The sequence below is a fragment of the Solanum pennellii genome, chromosome 3, assembly GCF_001406875.1.
Source record: "Solanum pennellii chromosome 3, SPENNV200".
NCBI classification, from domain to species: Eukaryota; Viridiplantae; Streptophyta; class Magnoliopsida; order Solanales; family Solanaceae; genus Solanum; species Solanum pennellii.
In genome coordinates, this window is record NC_028639.1 from 65,594,044 (window position 1) to 65,614,682 (window position 20,639).

Sequence of the window (20,639 nt, forward strand, 5' to 3'; positions counted from 1 at the left end):
AAGAGAGATAGAGAGAGAGGGAGAGAGAGAGATTTGGGTCCAAGTTTTCGGGTTCTGTTCGCCTTGACCGAAACTTGGACCCACCTGCTTTTGGGTTTTTAACCCATTTTCTTTCTTTCGTACCTGTCCTAGTCTAAACATACAAGAATAAATACAAGGGAAGTAAAAATGACAAGGGCTAATGCCCAAAATATATACAACTTAATAAAAAAAATCTTCTAATACGCCTTCCTCGAGCTCCTTCGATCTTCACGGAGTTCGAATTTTTGCACGCCTGCTGCCATTCATATTTTTTACACCTATTTAAGGTATAATGTCTCTGTATATCAGTGTATACAGGCTGTATATCAGCCTGTTTTTCAACTTTCGAAAGTTGAAAATTCCTTTTCAGCAGCGTATTTTACTGCCATCAACCCAGGATTCGAATTTTGATCCCCTGTACGTCTTTTGACCTGTATATCACGGTATAAACTGTGTATATGGCTGGTATACAGCTTCTCAACATCTGCAACTGTAATTTCCAGCAATTTTCCAGGTTCTGATGAACCAGAATCAATTTCCAGCAGTGCATTTCTGCTGTTCTTCCGACCTGTACACCTTTTGAGAGGGACTGACCAGCATCAAAGAGGGTGGTTTGAGCCTTTATGGCTCGAGAAGGGAATGCAATGATACGGGCAAAGTCCGTTAGGACTCATGGCGAATGCACATGAAACGGATCAAAAGGAAAGAAAAAAAAACAATCAGCGATGAAAACACTTCTGCATTTATACGCATAACTAAGGCAATGTAAACCAAATAGAAGAAAGGGCAGCCAAGATAAATGAAAGCAAATAAAGCCACAATGCATGTTTTAAAATACTATATCCCTGCCATCTGCATAGACACACATTTATATTCAAGATTAAAGTCATAACAAAAATATAATTTGAATGTTTAAAGCTCTGGATATCAGCTTACTACAGTTCAATCCTCTTACTTAGAAAAGACGCTAACAAAACAAAAAAAAACAAAATTCAACCTTTCCAGGCAACTACTAATATTAAACCTACAAACTAACATATAAGCTAAGAAAAATCATTGAAATAAAGGCATACAAATACTAAAATGACAGCCACCAGTTCATGAAAAGCAAAATGGAGCAGGCAATAAACAATAAACAAGATAAACGATATATGCCATTTTTGCTAAAGAAAATAAAAAAGAAAGGTTTAGACAAGAGAAGAGTAAGATGGGATAAGGCAGCCATATATTCAATCCTTACGATTTACACTATTAGAAATATTTAAAGAACACATCGTATATCAGAGTACGAAGACTGAAATCACCTATAGGAGGTGATTTCGAACTTCATGACTGAATTTTCAGCTTTCTCAACCAACCAAACGAGATAGACAGTAAAGAGCAGAGAAGTCACTGCCGAACAGAAACGACATACTTTCTAAACAATAACAATCGAATCATAAACGAGTTACAACGTCGATTTGCAGCCAATGACAAGCCAAAATGATCTCAGACAATTTATAAACAGCTTCACACAATCATATTAAGCAACAACACGTCACATAACGACGCTTCAAACCGATGCGTTTTGATCATGAAAACATAAACAAACCTAAGAGGGAGGGACAACACAGCTAAAGCATCACGCTAACCAAATTGAGAAGGTTCAATACATAACGATGGGGAATCGAACTAAAGCATGAATGAAAGGAGAACTATTACCTTTTCCGAGCAGCGAAACTGGGACGAGAATGAGCAGGGGATGGAGACGACTACCACCGTGCGAGCACGAACACCAGTCCAACGTTCCGTCGATAAACAACGAAGAACGAAAACCTACTCTAACTTGTTTCCGGCCTCTGTGATAAAGGAATCTAAACAAAGTTTCTAATCCCCCCTGTTCTTCGAGAAAACAGAAAAAATTCTTTGTTCCAAAAATTTCCAACGCGAAAATCTCTCTGTTCTTCTACACAGACAGAACCCCAAAATTCTTCACAGCTTCCTAACCAAGAATTTCTCACCACCCAAAAATCTAACAGAAACTTTCTACTCTCAAATTTCTCTTTTAGTTCCCTCGACAAATAAACAGAATGAACGAAAGAACTTTTCCAAAACTTGAACCGTTCTTCGTGTCCAAATCCTACTCCCGAAAAATCCAAATATCTTTGTATTCTATATTGGTGGGATTTCAGCCAGAACCAACAACAGCTAACAAAACCGACCACAGCCAACCCCAAATCGTCCAACCCTAAACGTCCAACCTAAACTTTTGACACCAATTTTCCAACTCTTCTACACGAGCGGAAAACAAACATAAAAGCTTTTCAAAATTTTTCCCACAACATTCCAACACTCAAAGTTCTAACCAAAAACCTCCCAAAATTTCGTAACCGCGACAAACAGAACAGCTTGCTTCTTCTTTTTTTTTTTTTTTCGAAAATTTCCAACCAAAATGCTCACCAAAATTTTTCCAACTTCAAAACCTCCAACCAAAAATCTAAACCCCCAAAAATCTCTAACCCTTTTTGTGTTCAAATTATATTTTCGAAAATCCCCCCCACCTCTTTTTTGGAGAAGGAAGGGGGGTTTATATAGAAGGGAAAAACTAGGGTTTCTAATTTTTGGGCGGGATCGAGTGGGTGATACGATTTTCCGCCCATTTTGAATTCAAAATCGAATCCTTCTCCAAAATCCCAAGAATATGCCGATTAGATGCTAAAATCTCCAACGGATTGAGGTGAGGTGGAGAGTCGAGATCGAGTGGGTGTCCTTGCGAGCTACGTGGAGCAATCTCCCGCTTGGAAGGACGAAAGCTTGTCGCCTTGTGTTCACTGCGAAGCCGCGTACGGAGGAGCAGAAATGCAGGTTTCCGTTGCACTGCATCGCTCCTCCACGCGCTAGAGAGACGAGGAGAGAGAGGATGGCGTGGGGAGACGCGTGAGTTTGAGGGGTCGCGGCGTGAGGGAGACGCGAGTTTCGCGTCTGGGGGAGGGGTTTTTGCTGGGTTCCTCTTTTTGACGCTGTTCATTCTGCGTTTTTTCTTTTCTGGGTTTCTGTTTTTGCAGGGGATTGTGGCGTGGGTTCTGGGAAAGGGGAAGAAGAAAGGGGGGGGGAGTTGGGTCGGATCGGAGCGGGTCAAAAGGGATTGGGCGGGTTAAGGTTTTAAGTGCGTTGGGCTGGAATTAATAATAGAAATGGGCTGGGATTAATAACAGAAATGAGATAGATGTTGGGCCTAAGTGTCGGGTCGCCTGGGAATTAATGGGTTTTTGGGCTGGATGGGGGAAGAGAATAGGAAAATGGGCCTGGGAGGTAGGAGAGTGGGCTAGGTAATCTATTTAAAGGAATATGGGCAGGGGATTTAACAAATTAAAGAAATGGTTTGGGAAGGGAGTTGGGTTAATTTGATAAATAACCAATTAAAACGACGAGTTTTGCATTAACCAATTAACGAGCTTTTTTATTTAGTAAAATAATTATTAAAATCGTAAAAAGTGATTCAAAAGTATAATTATAATTTAAATTAGACTAGTTTAATAAAATATTTAAATGTATATTTTGATGGTTTTTGGATAATCATAAGATATACTAATTATATACATAATTATGTAAAAATATATCATCGAAAGTTATGTTAAACGTATTCGAAGTAACATAAATTCATGTATTATATTATATTCGTAAAATTTATAAAACTAATTAATTTTAATTACTTGGAAAATTTAGGAAGCTCGATAATTAATTTATACCGACGCGGGTCAAAATTGGGTGTCAACAATAAGGTCTTAAAAATATATAAAAGAACAAATAAAATTATTAAAACTTTTAAGGTTAGATTAAATTTGAATGCATTAAAATTGATTGAGTTGATAAATGACGAGTTGATAAATGACTAGGTTGAATTATGACATGATATTTAGCCTATTTCAATCTAAGTAACTTTGGGTGGATTATTTTCAAGTTGATAACCTGACTATTTATTAATTCAATTCAATTTGACTTGTCCAATTTAGAGTCAAGTCACCTATTTGAGACTTCTGATTATATCATAAAAAATTGGGAAAGGGAACGAATTCATCCCCAAACTTTAATAAATAGTACGCGTATATCATCCGTTATACTTTGCGTCCACATAAACCCATGCTGTCCAATTATAGGTATATATATACCCTTTTCACTAACGGATCCCTAATTTTTTACACGTGTCTTAATCCTATTGAACTATCCGTTTGACCCTTTTTTAAATGGAAACTTACATAAATATACTATAATAACAAAATATTTACCATTCATAGCAATAATATTTTTTTTCACTTGATCACTTTTAATTCATTTATAATACAAGTTTAATTCATATTACAAAGAACAATTTTTTATTCATATATAATACAAATTTTAATGATAAATAATTCATTTATCATACATTTTAATTCACTTATAATACAATGTATCAAATTTTTATCAAACAAACATAATATATTTAAAAAACAATTATAATTCATATATATTGCATATATAATTCATTTTTAATACATATGACATATTTAACATAGTATTGCTATAAATAATAATAAATAAAAAGTATTACTAAAATCAGTAATTATTTATTAAAATGTATCAATTTATGTAATTTTTCCTTTTTTTAACCCATTATCCAATTATCCGCTCCATAAACCAATACCCTCATAATTTCCTCTAAAAGTAATCCAAATTAAAACACCCAAATTTGGATTACTTTAGGAGTATAATCATGTTGTACACACATTAAAGCATCTTGTACACACATTAAAGCATATTTATCACCAATAATATCCGTCAGTTCTTTAATATCCCCCAAGTACAAGAAATCACAATCAACAAACATAGCCCAACCCTCATAATCTACCAAATAAAAACTCAGTACTTCCCATTTCAATGCAAATCTTTCACCACAGACGACATTACAGTCTCTGCAAATCACAAAATCAAGAAAATTTTCAAATCCCTTATAAACTTCGACGCCACCATTTTCTTTACCATATTTTCAAGAAAATGAACAATAGATTCCGACAGCCTTCACACCCCAAAAAAGTTCCTTTGAATCCTTCTTAAATTATTGAGATTTCTCTTCTTTCTTGTCCTCTTTCCTCCTTTTTCATTTTTCTTCCTTTATTTGGCCATTGTCTTGAATTATATACAATCTATACTCACAAAAGTTATAATCTTTGGATTCAATTTCTGAATTGGATGCTTTTACTCATATTTTCAATACCCCTTTTATTTACCCGTACAATTATCTTACTTATTAAAATTTTGTTAAATCTAATTCTTGATAGGAGAAGAAGATGGAAATACAGCAAAATAAAATCTTGGGTGTTTTAATTTGAATTCCTTCTGAAGAAAATCGGTGGGGTATTGGGTTATGGGGCGGATAGTTGGGTAATGGATTAAAAGAAGGGTTAAATGAGTAGTTCAATAGGATTAAGACATGCGTAAAAAATTAGGATTCATTAGTGAGAGGGTATATATATACCTATAATTGGACGGTAAGGACTTATATGGACACAAAGTATAATGGAGAGCATATGCATATTATTTATTAAAGTTCGAAAGTAAATTCGTCCCTTTTTCCTAAAAAAATTTACAACTAAATTTCTCAAATGAGCATTCAATTACCGATAATTACCTCACCTAAAAATCATCCAACTGATTCATATGATTTTTCCGACAGTTACAGATGTGAGATTTTTAAGCTAATTTTTTTTTAAAAAAAAACTACTACTTCAATTAGTAAATTAATCCGCCCCACTTGGTTGAACCTTTGTGCTAAGGTTAAAATGGGTCAAACATATTAGCATAGAGGACCCTTCTTTTTTTTTGGGACAACTTTCACATATAACAAATGAAAAATACATATTTGTATGCTATAACAAAGTTTACATAATTGCGCTCCATAGCAAACATATAATTGTATAATTGGCTGACCTAAATTGTATAATTCGCTGGCCTATTTCGCTACAATTGTATAATTCACTGCCTATTTCACCGCAATTGTATAATTCGCTGCCGATTTCGCTGCAACATTTGTATAAAATTTGCTTTGCATACAATTGAATCGAAGTAAAATGTTTGTATATTGTATAATTATAAGTGTATAGGAAGAAGATATATGTTTTTCTCTCGCTTTATACAAAAACAGAAACACAATTTATACACTTTTGTTATATAAAGCGAGAGAAAATTGTATTTCACTGCAATTGTATAATTCGTTGGCCTTTTTCGCTGCAATATTTGTATAAAATTTGCATTTGTCTACGATTGAATCGAAGTAAAATGTTTGTAAATTGTATAATTCAGTGTATAGCACGAAGATATATGTTTTTGCATGTGTATATATAATTTTCTCTCGCTTTATGCAAAATAGAAACACAATTATACACTTCTGTGTATAAAGCGAGAGAGGCGAGCAGAGGGAGAGTGACGAGCGAGAATGGGAGAGTGACGAGCGAGATTTTTCGGAGAGAGACGACTGACAAACTTTGGCAAACGTTTGCTATGGAGCACAATTAAATCAAACCATAGCTACTCCATTTATTTTAGATTATTAGTTTGCTATTATATACAATTATCACTTATTTTTTTACATACATATATCGATTCATTTTCCTGTTTTTCAATTTAGGGCTATTTTTATATTTTTCCCCTCCCTTAATTAGTGTATCTCAAACTCTTTGTTTAAATGACTTCTTTTATTAATTATGAGGAGTGAATATATACGTGACTCATCTAATTTTAGTATAGCGGAAAAGTGTAGCAAACCAATTTACTCCTTAAAATTGATATTATTTCATGTCGTTACCTTACTAGTTACTACCTTTTTATCTTAAGATAATTAAGTGTAGTTCGTTATTAAAAAAAACAAATTAATCAAGCCATCCACTGTTAAGAGTTTAATCACTAGGGTTTAAAATGTAGCAAAGCCCAAGCCCAATATTAAAGCCCAACGAAAGGAGCTTTTTAATGGCTCTGCGTTCCTTCAGTGTTTTCTCTCTAGCCGCAGTGAAACCCTAAAAGCAGAGGAAGCTAAGGGAGATAACAGAGCACAACAATGGCGGCAATCACACAGCAACCAAGGACATTGACGACGAAAGAGGCTGACATACAGCTGATGTTGGCAGCTGAAGTCCACCTCGGTACTAAGAACTGTGACTTCCAAATGGAACGTTACGTCTTCAAGCGTCGCAACGACGGTATACTCTATACTTCACTATACTAAACTGCAAATATCCTCATTTTCATTCTGTTCTGGATCCATGATGATAATTTAGTATGTATTTATATGATTTTCCCCTAGAATTTTACGTGCTGGTATCGGAATATATGGTCAGAATAGGATATTGATACTTATTAGTGATTTGAAGGGGATAAAATACTTGGTGAATATATTTTCCTGTTTGGTTATAGGCTGCATATTTTTCTTAGTTATTATGCTTGAAAAATAACAATTTGACTCTGTAGTGCTAGTACATTCAGGTAATTAATGTGCGATCCACATAGATTATGTGTTTTACAATATTTTTATCTGTGGACGATCAGTTGACAATGAATTACTGTTTATTATGCCTATTTTTGTCTCTGATATTTATACTATCTGTTAGTTGATTTATTATTAGGTAAAATGATGTGTCAGTTGTGATGAATTCTGATTCTAATTGATTTGTATTTGGCTGGGGTATATATATGACTTCATAATCAATGGTATTAGTGAATTAATGTATCTGTTAGTTTAGCAACTATCGTTGTATCTTGATCGATCCTTTATTCCCAGGTATCTACATTATTAACGCTGGAAAGACATGGGATAAGCTGCATATGGCAGCTAGAGTTATTGTTTCTATTGAGAATCCTCAGGACATCATTGTGCAATCTGCCAGGCCCTATGGGCAGAGAGCCGTCTTGAAGTTCGCACAATATACTGGTGCACATGCTATTGCTGGCCGTCACACCCCTGGTACCTTTACCAATCAGCTTCAGACTTCATACAGCGAGCCAAGACTTCTCATTCTCACTGACCCAAGAACTGATCACCAGGTTGATACTGCTGTAACATCACTTGTTTCTTTTTTAGGTTGTTGACATTTTATAACTAGTTTGAGTCATTTGCAGCCTATTAAGGAAGCTGCTCTTGGAAACATCCCCACTATTGCCTTCTGTGACACTGATTCACCCATGCGATATGTTGACATTGGTATCCCTGCCAACAACAAAGGAAAGCACAGCATTGGTGTTCTCTTTTGGATCTTAGCAAGGATGGTACTACAGATGCGTGGTACCATTAGTCCTGGACCCAAGTGGGATGTCATGGTAAACTATATGGAATGATAGCTATTTGCTCATAATATTTTCCTACCTGCTATACTAGTTTAACTGTTCTTAAGTTTGAATAGTTCCATTTTTATTTGGTATTCAATTTAAACATGTGTTGTGTGTATCTTTAAGCAGTTGAACATGTATTATTCTCTCATTTAAGTTCTTTCTGCTGTAGGTGGATCTCTTCTTTTACAGAGAGCCTGAAGAGGCAAAAGAGCAACAAGATGAGGAAGTACCTGCTATTGCTGATTATGCAGAATATGGCGGCGCTGCTCTTGGTGGTGATTGGACTAGCAGCCAAATCCCTGATGCCCAATGGGCTGCAGATGGTGCAACATCTGTTCCTGCAGCTACTGGTGACTGGTCTGGAGATGCAGGTTAGTGACTTATTTTCTGGAATTAGTTATTAAAGTCAGTGGATGCAGAACCTCTGTATTCTTTCATCTTATCTTGTGTTCTACTTTGTGAATGCTTTAAGAAGAAAAAAAGAATGTGATACATGATATATTGAGTTATCTCTTAGTTATTTGAGTCTGTTTTGATGTGTTTTTTCTCTTCTATGTATAAAAATAAAATAATATAATGCCCTCCATATCTTTCAGTGGTTGAGGGAGGTTGGGATGCTGCAGCTGCTCCTCCTGCTGGTGTACCAGAAGCGACCCCTGCTCCAGCTGCTGCTACTGGCTGGGAATGAACTTGACTCCTTTAGAAAGTTCTTTTTTGTTAATTTAGATGTGAGTTCTTGTTACAGACGGTTTTGTTTACAATGCAATTTATAAAAATTTTGGACCTGTTGATGTACGAAATTATTTTTAATCATTTATAGCATGTCTTTTTAGTGCAACCCAATTTTGCCCCACCCCATCTTACATTTTCTTGATATGCTAAAATGGACAATAAAGGAAAATTTTAGTCTTAACTGTGAGGAGTCAATTAAAATGTAAGTACTATGCTATAAATAAGTAATGAAAATGAATCTAGAAGGGGTAGAGTGTACTGTAAGTTCTTAAGTATTTTATAACTTTGTGAAAAGTTAATCAAACTAAAAACCGAAACCTGACGTTACGAAAGTTCAACATGGAAATGCTCCTTTTAATCGTGAGAATGGTCTATTAAGGACACTTGCAATTATAAAATTTTGATTGGAAGGATATGAGAGGGTATCAAGATCCCTTGGGTAAAAAAAAAAAAAAAAACTTGCAAAGAATACCAGACCAATTTGCTAAAGAAAAAGAACTTAATAATCCTGCATTACAAATCTTTGGTGTTACTTTGAAGACCTTTTTTTGTATTGACCATTCTGTCTGCCTACTGCAAGTGCAAACATGGGTTGTCATTGGCATATAACAGACCATTTTTAGTTAAATAAATCTGATTTGGTACAAGTGTATTCATCATTTCTGCAAAGACTAAGCAGTTTAAGTCTACTATGTGACTGTACTTGAAATGGGTTTCTAATGGCTACAATTTTTACTTTTACAAGTGAGAAGAGATCATCGACCAAGGGTATCAGGCCACAAGACTGAGTATGGATCCAATTTTCGTCAGCTACTTGAATAAGTGAGAGAAACTTGCGTATAGCCTAAACTGACCCGTGTTTTCCCTTGTGCAATCAAACTGAACTGAGGGAACTGCAGATTTACGAATATTCCTTGTGGCTTCTCATCCTTGTCACCAAGTGTCTCCCCTTCTCTTCTATGTGACGCTTCTTCTCTTCAAGCTTTTCCCCCATTTTTTTCCGCAAACCAAGCATCTTAGCCCTTGCACTTGTTCTTTTTGGCTTCATCTCATCTTCTGTAGAACTATTTTGTTCCTCCAGCATACTCAGTGAATGAGAAGATGAAGGTGAGTAGCTTTGCATGTTTTCCTCTGTGCTCATGCGGTGACTCTCTAGCTGTTCATTGTGGCTCAACAAAGGGGCATGCAAGTCCGCTCCAGAAGACTGGCCCATATGAACTGATAAATATACCTGTGGGTCTGATGACTTGCGTTGTAGTGTCTCTCCCTGATGTTTCTTAGACTTAAGGTGTGTTCTTTCTGGACTAGTAGTGAGGCTTCTGAAACTAGGCTGGACCTTAGGAGCTGAGTACAAAGAGTGTGGATCCAGGGACTTACTCTTTTGAGTAGCCCATCCAACTCTGTTCAGTTTCTCTTGTTCACTTTCAGCATTACTGCTGGTACTTCTCCTATCTGCTTCTTGTTTCTTGGCATTACCTGCAGATTTGTTATGAATCCATATATATGGAGCATCTTTTAGGGGAACCCAATCATCCTTTTCCGCTATCATCCAAGGTATGCATACATTCTCACAGTTTGGAAGCACAACAGATTCACGAATAGCAGCCTGCATCAGTTTGTAACAGCATCAGCTCAACTTCCAAGAAAATTTAAGCAAACAATGTAGCCGGTAGGTGCAGAGAAGAGAACATATATGGAAAAATTGCCAACACATCCCCTGGTGTAGAATCTTAAAATCAGTAAGTTGGTTTTTCTTTTGTAGTCAGCACGATTTGCAAAAAATTCAGGTCATTGAGTAAGTGCCACGAAAAGACAAGAAGTCCTAAAAGTAATAAACTGGCTAGACGAGCTGTGTATTCTACTAGCACACTATCTGTTGGTGCCATATAAAGTACCATCATCCTCTCTCCCCACGAAATAAGTAACCAAGTCACCCTCTGAATACCTTTTTAAATTTCACTGATAGATACTGTGATGATCTATTTGAGACCAATTTATGTATCATCTACACAAAATCAGCTGATGGATCTTTTGAGGTTGATACTCTGATTGGGCCAACTAAAGTCGAGCAGCTTTTATGATGCTTAAAGTTGAAGAAAATCAGGAAGGAGAAGCATAGCAGATGGCAATAGTACCTCATGCTAAGACATGGGATCTTTGGTCAGTTGTCGAGAGTATGGAATAGTTGTCTCCTAAGTTTCAGGCCATTTTGGCATACATTCTACCATTGTCATTCACAGCACCTAAAAGCTTGTGTGGCTGACTGGCAATCTCAATTTACTTGATGAATATCATTCAAACAATACAGAAGATTACTTTTAAAACTGACCTTAATTCGACTGGTTATGAACAACAAAAGGTGTCCACTTGAGATCTTACGATCCCCAACAGAAGAGTTCAAATGGATATCAATATCTGGCATCACTGTGAATCCAAACCATATTTGATCTGAAGGTGGTGGCTTTACGTATAATCTCAGTGTTCCTCGTAGAGATGCAACCCTGATCCCCAATGAGAGTGGAACCTGAATGTTGAAATACAATGGTTAAAAATCGATGAGCTACTTCCACTAGCTACAAGATGGACACATAAGATTTTCCATTCGCTACTGCAAAGCCAACATAAACAGGAAAAAAGGAGCATACATTTCTGAATATCTTTGTAATACAGGCAATAGAAAAATAACAGTGAAGCACAAGTCTCATAATTGTATAATAAGTCAATCCCATTCTCAGCACAATTTATTCTTCCCTTCCTTTACGTCATCCACCTTTTTGTCCTATCCACTCTCCACTAATCTCAAGTCGTAATTTAAAGAAGAAAGATAAGGAAATCCAATTAGAGATAAGCTGCCTTCCCAACTCTACCACCTTGCATCCATATTTTAACTACCATTTTCTATTTTCATTCAATTACGAAAGAGAAAATACCAAAGGTCAACTGTATGACATGAGTTTTAGTTATTTCCTTTTTTCTATAGCATAACAAGAAGGCAATTATTACAGATAATTATGATCGAAAGCTAGTGTTGTACCCTAGCCATGAATTTTGCAATAGGTTCAAAAGTATTGCAACACGTTTGTTGCAGCCATGGACATCCACCAGCAAGTTAAAGCGTTCAAACACAGCAAAGCGAGGAAGTTTATTTCAGGGAAACCCAAGGTTAAATTGCTAGAGATAAGCAGAACATTATAACCAACCTGTGAAACCTGCTTGGCCACAGAATGTAAGATTGATTTCCACTTAGATCCAGGAGGTGAGCTACTAGAGCAATTAGAGCTTCTGCTCGCGGTTGAAAAGTTACCTGATTAATGCACTTTAGATTACTAACAGATGAAGATAAATTTATTTTTCCACAATGAAATAACCAAAAGAGGTTTTATTACATACGTGCAAGTATATCACCACCACTTCTTTGGTCCATCTTATCTGCGTTCTCGTCGGAATGCTTAAATTGTTCACTGAAGCGTTCATAACCTTCTAACAGATCTGATTTAACGTTATCAACAACACTTGAATCTAAACTTGCTTCGTCCCCCTCATGTAAATCAAGGTCTTGAACTTCAAGCCTCGTTTCAAGGTCTAATATTGCACCACCAGAGTACTGAATATCAATTTCGAAAGCCCAGAGCTCGTTCATATCTGAGGGAAGAACCCTCATTGCATGTATATAGGGAGGGAGGTCACCAACATTAACAGCTGCACAAGTTACTTCACCTATGTAACTGGGGCTACGAATATTGGAGAGGGTTCTCTACAAATAAGGAGAACATGGAGTTATAGCCTTATTACAACAACATATTTCTCTTCAAGTGATCATGAAACTGTCACATTAAAATATATGCACAGAAAGCTTCAAAGTGAAGTGCATTAAATAAACTTCTCGTCTTAAACTGATAAATTCTCTTAGTGCCATAGCAGGGAAAGAAAAGTAGTTCAATCCTTCAAGAGCTTACTTAAGTAGAAAGGTGGCAAGTAATGAACCAAGTTCATTTTCTTACTTAATAGCTTTCTGCTGATATATCACTAGCCATTTATCCAAGCACGTGGCAAAATTTCTTAAAAAATGTTACACATACTTAGAAGTATCAAGTTGTATGACATTTTATGGGAACAAGTCTCAGATTAGAGACAACAATTTTTTTTGTTGTTTAAAATCCAAAAGTTATTCGAGTCTCTGTTGAGATTATAGAGGCTCTGATACCAAGAAAAGTGAGAAGAAGAAAACTATACACTGACGACTTCATTAATGACATTACAAAATAAGGGCCCCTTGTATAGGAGTCTTTACTTGAAATAATAAGATATGTACTTATTCTCTACTTGATAAGGTCAACAATTATTCTTTACTAAATGTAAGGTACATCGTTGTTTCATATATATCATTTATAATATTCTACCATATTCGGTTTATCAAATCAAATGATCCAAGACAAATTGTGCATTGAACATTTTATCATACAACCGTATGAACTATATTTTTATTTTCAACATTTATTTCATTTCCCAATTAACTTGGGTTTCAGGCATAGAAGTTGTTTAATTTTTATTTTATTGAGTTTGCTCGTCTTGAGGACATAGTATAAATATCAAAGGAAACCTACTGACACTCAAATCTTGCTATAAAACTGCTATCAAAATGGAAGGGAAGGTTGCATGCCAAGCTGCCACCAAAACGGTCGCTGCAAGAGGAACGATGCTGGTCGGCTAAAAGAGAGAAACAACACTGATCACCAGAGAAGGGAGCGGTGTTGAGAGGACTGGTGCCCCACGGCAAAAGGAGTGGCACATTGGGAATAGAAGGGAGTAGAGAACATAGGACACCGGCCAAAAAAGAGGGGGAAAAGAAGACCTGGGTCAGGAAAAAGAAAGATAAAAAATAACATTGGCAAACACGTAAATATAATTGAGTCTCTACCAAATTTTAAAAGTTCTGATACCATGTAAAAAAATAGAAGAGAGAGAAAGGAGAGATGAACTGATGATTTTATTATTGACATTACATATTAGGGTCGTCTTCCTTTATTTTCCGGTGAAAGGTAGCAGTATATTCTTCATTAACAAGATAGTGTTGGCAGCTATATGTACAATTAAAGAAGACCTTGTTCATCTTACAAGGAATCTAGAAATTCTACTAAGGTTTCTGCATCATCTACATAATTTTCTTTACACAGAAATGGGAAGACAAAAAAATAAAAATTCATTCAAGTCCTCTATATATACTGGAGATTTTATTATTGACACTACACATTAGGGTCTTGTTTTCCTATGAAGCTTCATCTAGTACAATTATAACACAAGTCATTATTATCCTACAATTAAGTAGAGATTGTCCTAGTATATCATATAACGTCCTTTTTCTTAATAGGGTAGGAACACTATAACTCCTGTAATATGTACTACACAAAAAAATATGTCTACAATATTCAATCATTTAAATACAATGGATCATTGTATCTAGAGACATCCTAACAAAATTTGACATTATTTTTTCTGCATTTCATGTCTTGAAAACTAATTAATGAGTTTTGGCATGAACTAGATCCAAATAGACAGAACAGATACAGAGTAAACATACAACCAACTACAACTACCTTGGAATTAAGGTGTGGTAGTATTTTATTTTTTTTGAGATTGGTAACTTGAAGGTGTAATAGTATGTATAACAGTTGTTAACGTCCTAGAAAAGCAATACAAGTAACTTAATAACCAATATCTAGCCTAAACTAAAAAAGGTTAAACTATGACAATTGAAATTACGTCACATCTCATAATCAAGTAAAAGGAGACACGAACCTGAATCCGTTCTTGCAAAGAACTTTTCATCTGCTCATTTCTTTTAGCATCAAAGAACAACCGTGATATTAACAAATTCCAACAAAGGGATCCTTCATCACCAATAACCCTGTCCTCAGAATCTGCATCAGAAATGACAGACCCAGTAGATGAAGGCACTATAACATCCTCATTGGAAAAATCAAGAGGCTTTCTTGTTGGAGCAACCTTCATGACACTACTAGCCAAGTCAAGGTCTTGGAATGAAGGGCCTTTCTCAATCAACTTTCGTTCTTCAGGGCCTAATTTTAAACTGCTACTTGCCTTATTTTCTGGAGCATTCTTGGAAGCTTTCTTGGTTAACTTTTTTAGAAATTGACGAACTTTTGACGAGGAACCATCTGGCTTACTTAATTTATCCACTACTTCAGCACCAAAACTTGAAGATGGTTTCATAAATGAAGGATACGCTGCGTTTAGTGACGTCAGGTAATTCTGGAACTCTACATTTAACTTTGCCAACCATTTTATTTTTTCTTCATCCTCACAGGAAGCAAGACGAAGGGCTTTGCACCATGCTTCCTTCTCCCAAGATGTTTCCAGGTAAAGGTAAAATATTCTACTTCCTTTATATACAGCAGATGCTCCACTTTCAACTTTAATTGGGTATCTTTTCGCCCTGTAACAAAATTGAAGTGCTAAGCTACAGTTGGTGTTATACTTTCTTATATAAAAACTAAAGAAACATTTATGTGCCAGAGGTTAAAACCTTTCAAAGTAAAAAGTTCCCTTATACGATCTTCTTTAATGAAGTTAAAACCTGTTTGAGTTGATTACATCTTGGAATGGTAAGGCTGTGCAGCTTGTCTTCCAACTTTTCATTCATAACTACTTGGGCATATTCTTATTATTCATGAAAAAAATATGCTTATTGATTTCTCTTTTTTTAGACAACTTGATACTTATACCATTAGAAATGGCAGGCCACATCTTTGTCTTGGAATATAATAGCACAAAAGAGAACTGCTTAATGCCACTTATTGCCTAACTAAATTAATGCCACACAATGGGATGCTTCTAGCGTTGGAGAATTTTAAGTCCCAAATTGAGCGTCCTACCTTTTATGGTCATTCACAGGTTCTATTCTTTAAGAGAATTTGACTATATATACAGCACCCACTTTTTTTCTGGTGTATGTAATACTCTAAAAGGTATTTAACTACTTTAGAGTAGAGAAAAAGGGGAAGAAACCACAAGCTAAAATACTAGTATGAAATTTATCATATTCAATCAATTATTTTAAGTAACAGAAGGCAAAAAATAGACTTACTCATGTTGCCTCTTATAACCTTGAATAGTGAAGATTTTATACATCGTACAAGGTCAAACCAGGATATGAAGGAGTTGTTCACTTTTACAGCAAAACAGAAAAAGTAAATCAAAAACAGATGGAAATAAGGAAAGGTGCTGGGAATGGAGTTTTAAGAACAGAACTATCGGACCTATGCCCTTGGGCTGTTGAACAGAATTCTTTCAATTATCCCATCTCCCAGTAGAAAAGAAAGTAGTATTCAAACTCCCTGGGGTGTCTGTGGATTAAAAAGACTGAGTTCTAGCTATGTCTCTTGCCTGCCCGATGTGGAGGCAATCTAGCAGAGCACTATGCCCATTATATATCTTTTAGCTTCAAGCTGAGATTTGTAAATAGAACAAACATCAATTTTTGGGTAAGCAAAATATAAGAAGGCATGTGATAGGCATTTTACCAGTCTATATTAGGATAAGATTCAAGACAATATGTCCACGAGGTCAACCAACCATATAAAACAAAGTTAAATGCATGGTGCGCAATACAATCTGACATGCATCTTCATTCTAGGCAAAACTTGTCAGCAGAAAGCATTTGCAAGGAGAAATTCATATTACATAAAGAAGATATATCTCTAGGTAGCATGAATTTACCAATCAATTTTTTTATTTTTAGAATATAAAGGTAACTAGGTATCTGTCTTCTGGTGCATATTCTTTTATTGGAATTTGCCTTCATATAGCTTCTAAAAGCTCAGAGAATCATTTTATATACTTCACACACTATGGATAAGGGAGAAATATTTTTTGCTAAAATCAAATCAGCTTCTCACAACCAGATGAATTCAAGCTAAGAAGAAGTATAAAGCTGTCAAGTTCTCTTTGTACCCACTCGAGTTTTCCTGCTGCAGTGCCGGAGACACAAAATTAGGATTTGCTTATAACTAAAACAGAGCCAAGAAGGCTTTTTTTAGATCTTATGCCTCCAACACAAATAATCTACCATGTCCATAAAATTGCTAGAACAGGATGGATTACTCTTGAATATTTCCAACTTTCATATTTGAAGTGAGTAGCTCAAGTACGATATTTAACCAGTGAAAGATGCAGGAAGAGTTTTGACTCAGACGCACTTCAAAAAGTAAAGTCAAATTAGGTTCTAACTTACCATTTTCGGGTGGACAAGCTTGAAGCAGAAACAGCTGCAACCATGCAACCTTTGAGTGGAATTTCAGTATGGGAACCATCCGATTCTCTTAGGATGAGAGAGTGATTCTTGATTTTTCCAAATTTCTGAGAAGGTATTACCTCTAAGATCTCTTTCTGGGCTTTGTTCTGCTTTGTAGCTTTGTCCGTGTTTAAAGCTTTCAGGATTCTTTCAGATTCTAGAACCCATACTATTCCCTGGGAACAAATACACATAATACTATAAGTTATACTGATCAAGTCCACAGAGGAAAAAAGGCACGGTGCTAGAATAGAAAAGAAAACTCCAGTTTAATTATAGAATACTAATAATATAGCACCACACATGTTTCAAAAGTATATTAGTACAATAATATAAATTCCATTCCCAGATAATTGCACATCAAAAAATAATCTTCTCACACACCATACAACATTCATTTAATGGTGATAAAGAGATGATTCATTCACTGTTTTCTAGTAGCACAACAGACAGAGAGGTGATTAGTCAATGATTAGAGCACTGCTCTCCAGCTGGAATCTGTTAAATTATCAGAAGGTTATAACATGAAATGAGAACTTTCTCTGGTCCATTTACTCTTCTAATAACATTTACATTGTCTTCAAGAACCACTACCTTTCTCTGTTTCTTTATATATATATATATATAAAGGGAAGATGACAGACTGCTGCTAATAATCATTGAAGTGTATAAACATCATATTCATTAATAAAAATCTTCTCATGAAGAAATACCAAAACACTGCAAGCTTGGGCATTGTGGGAGCTTCCTGTTGTGCATAGAATGGTCTGTACTAGATTATAATTGGAATACTCTGAGGTATTAGACTATTAGTTGTACAAAATTAGGATGGTTTCCACTATAATGCCTGGAAATGAGACTTTTCAAAAGAATTTGTGTGCAAAAAGTGCAGTGTGAGTTTTGAAAGTTAGGAAGTCATCTCTGCAATTTTATCCCCGACGTGGGAGGCTCCTTACACTAGTCAAAAATCTTGAACAGTCCCAAACATTACCAACAAAGTGACACGTTTCAAGTCTTCGGACTTGCAGCAAGACACATTTATTGAGTGACTATTTTCTCGTACACCTATACTACCTGATTGACTTCTTCATTTTAAAATCAAAGAAGAGTTAGCCCAACCATCAGTCCATCATACCTACCTCGACTTGCTGATTTTATTATTGAAATTTGTTTGTTCCTGCAACCTCCGATGGAGTTAGGCTTGTTTAATATTGGAAAAATATTTCAAATTGCTAAAATAGTTTCTTAAGATAGTGTCTAACATGATCAAAACCACTTTGTATATTTGCTCATAAATAGTACTCCCTTCGTCTAATTTTTGTGGTACCGTCTGACTTGACACATCGAAACTGACTAACTTCTCAGGTTAGTCCGGGATGAACCGATTAACTACACAATACACAATTCAGACAACAATACAAACAGAATGTGTGCAAAACAAAATTGTGCAGTGAAAAAATCACACACATAATACATTAAACATTAGGGCAAACAATAAAGCAAGAAAAATGGGTACCTGCCTGCTTGTTGTAGAAAGATGGATCAATATCTCCAGCAAAAGACAAAGACCCTTGAGGTTGTTTGCCTTTATCAACCCTTCTCATAAGCCACCATATAAAAATAGCAATTCCTACAGCTTCCACTGCAAGAACAAATATCCCACCAAGAACAAACACTGTTAGCATCATCTTTAATCCTTAATCTTCTTTCTCCCCCAAGAAGAAGAAGAAGAAAATTCATGAGAAATTTCGAATTCTATGTATAAGGGGGAGAAAAATGGTTATTGGATACAAGGATTCCTGTCATGCAAGGCAACAGAGAAATGGGCGCTAAAGGTTTGCTGTATTTAGAAGCAACCATTTACATATTTTGGGCGAAAGTTACGCTTTTTTATTTTTTTATTTTTTATTCTTACGTTGAAATTTGAGATACAAAATTAAAACTAGTATATGATAGATCCGTCAACCTTGGACTTGCACGAGAAACGGAGTTGAGGTCCATACTAATTTATTTTATTATTTATTATATACATAATTTAAAATTATAATTAATATATAAAATAGAGTAAATATATGTTGAAAGAAGGTTTTCTTTTAGTAACACTTTGAATTTTTCAATTAATCTAAAGTTTGCTTGAGTACAAAGTTATTGGGATATTGTATCACGAAGGGGACATGTCAAAAGTGATATTGTTGGATCTGTATAAATTATATGGCAATAGACTTGAATCTTTTTAAAGAGAGTGAAATATATGCTCCTTAACTAGAAAAAAATTTATTCATTTTTTGTTTATTTTATTTTTAACTGTAATTTTAATACATAAACATGCCTTTTTATTTGGCATTATTTCATATTTATACCCTTTAATTTTGGATGTGCACAAATAGACACTTAAACATGTAACAAGTTGAACAAGTAGACACATGAGTCTTATGTGGCGTAATACACATAGAACACCACGTACGACACAAATTACCATGTAGGATGTCACATAGGACGTGTGTGCTTATTTCTTCAATTATATACAAGCTTAAGTGTTTACTTATACACGTTTAAAATTAAAAAATAAATATAAAATGAAACAAAATTAAATGACATATTTATATATTATGTCTTTGTTATATATTACACCAACATTAAACAAAACCGAACGAACTGATATGTTTGATGTAGAGCGAATTGATACATTGAACTATTGCTACATTTGGTAATCGGTCAAATTATCATTATTAATAATAATTAGGATTCAAAATATGGTTGTTCCAAAAAAATTCTCATAATTTTAATTTCATAGTACATACTATTATTTTGCTAAACATACTCCTTCCATTTCGAAATAAATGTGGCATTAAGTTGGGGATACCTTTAGCTTGGTTCATTTTCATTGTATCAAATGTAATGTTTTTGGTTGCCTTGTACTTCCTCCGTTCCAAGTTATGAGTTAGTTTGGTTTGATACGGAGTTTAATGACACGGAGTTTAAGAAAGAAAAACTTTTGAAATTATTAGTCTAAAATGAGTCACAAATATTTGTGAAGCTAGAGATTATTTGTTAAGGGTAAGATAGACATTTAGTTAAATTATTACTGTCTACTGAGTATTAAAAATGTGTCATACTTTTTGGTACAGACCGAAAAGTAGTAAGTTGTATTAATTCGGACAGACATATTTTATTTATAAGCAAGTCTTTGTACTTTCTCAGCCGCTACAACCGTTGACACAGTTTCTGCTTTCGGGTGATA

General features: G+C 35.1%; 2 protein-coding genes across 4 annotated transcripts; one reads left to right on the forward strand and one right to left on the reverse strand.

Moving 5' to 3' along the window:
• The first annotated feature begins 7,005 nt into the window (after positions 1 to 7,005).
• LOC107014763 (40S ribosomal protein SA-like) lies at positions 7,006 to 9,193 on the forward strand. The gene is made up of 5 exons (XM_015214820.2): positions 7,006 to 7,229; positions 7,808 to 8,070; positions 8,146 to 8,343; positions 8,525 to 8,726; positions 8,952 to 9,193. The coding sequence occupies exons 1-5, from the start codon at positions 7,088 to 7,090 to the stop codon at positions 9,041 to 9,043; spliced, it is 897 nt and encodes a 298-aa protein (XP_015070306.1). The 5' UTR covers positions 7,006 to 7,087; the 3' UTR covers positions 9,044 to 9,193.
• A 374-nt stretch (positions 9,194 to 9,567) lies between these two features.
• Positions 9,568 to 19,274, reverse strand: LOC107012391 (testis-expressed protein 2-like). 3 transcript variants are annotated; one of them, XM_027915308.1, is made up of 8 exons: positions 18,915 to 19,051; positions 17,339 to 17,574; positions 16,193 to 16,553; positions 14,884 to 15,541; positions 12,478 to 12,841; positions 12,288 to 12,391; positions 11,417 to 11,611; positions 9,568 to 10,693 (listed from the first exon to the last, which is right to left on the reverse strand). In XM_027915308.1, exons 3-8 carry the CDS (start codon positions 16,234 to 16,236, stop codon positions 9,989 to 9,991), a joined length of 2,070 nt encoding a protein of 689 aa, XP_027771109.1. In that variant the 5' UTR covers positions 16,237 to 16,553; positions 17,339 to 17,574; positions 18,915 to 19,051; the 3' UTR covers positions 9,568 to 9,988. The 3 variants fall into 3 exon arrangements, with proteins under 3 accessions (XP_027771109.1, XP_015067713.1, XP_027771108.1); XM_015212227.2 differs by lacking the exon at positions 16,193 to 16,553 and having other exon boundaries at positions 18,919 to 19,274; XM_027915307.1 differs by lacking the exon at positions 16,193 to 16,553.
• Positions 19,275 to 20,639: the final 1,365 nt, after the last annotated feature.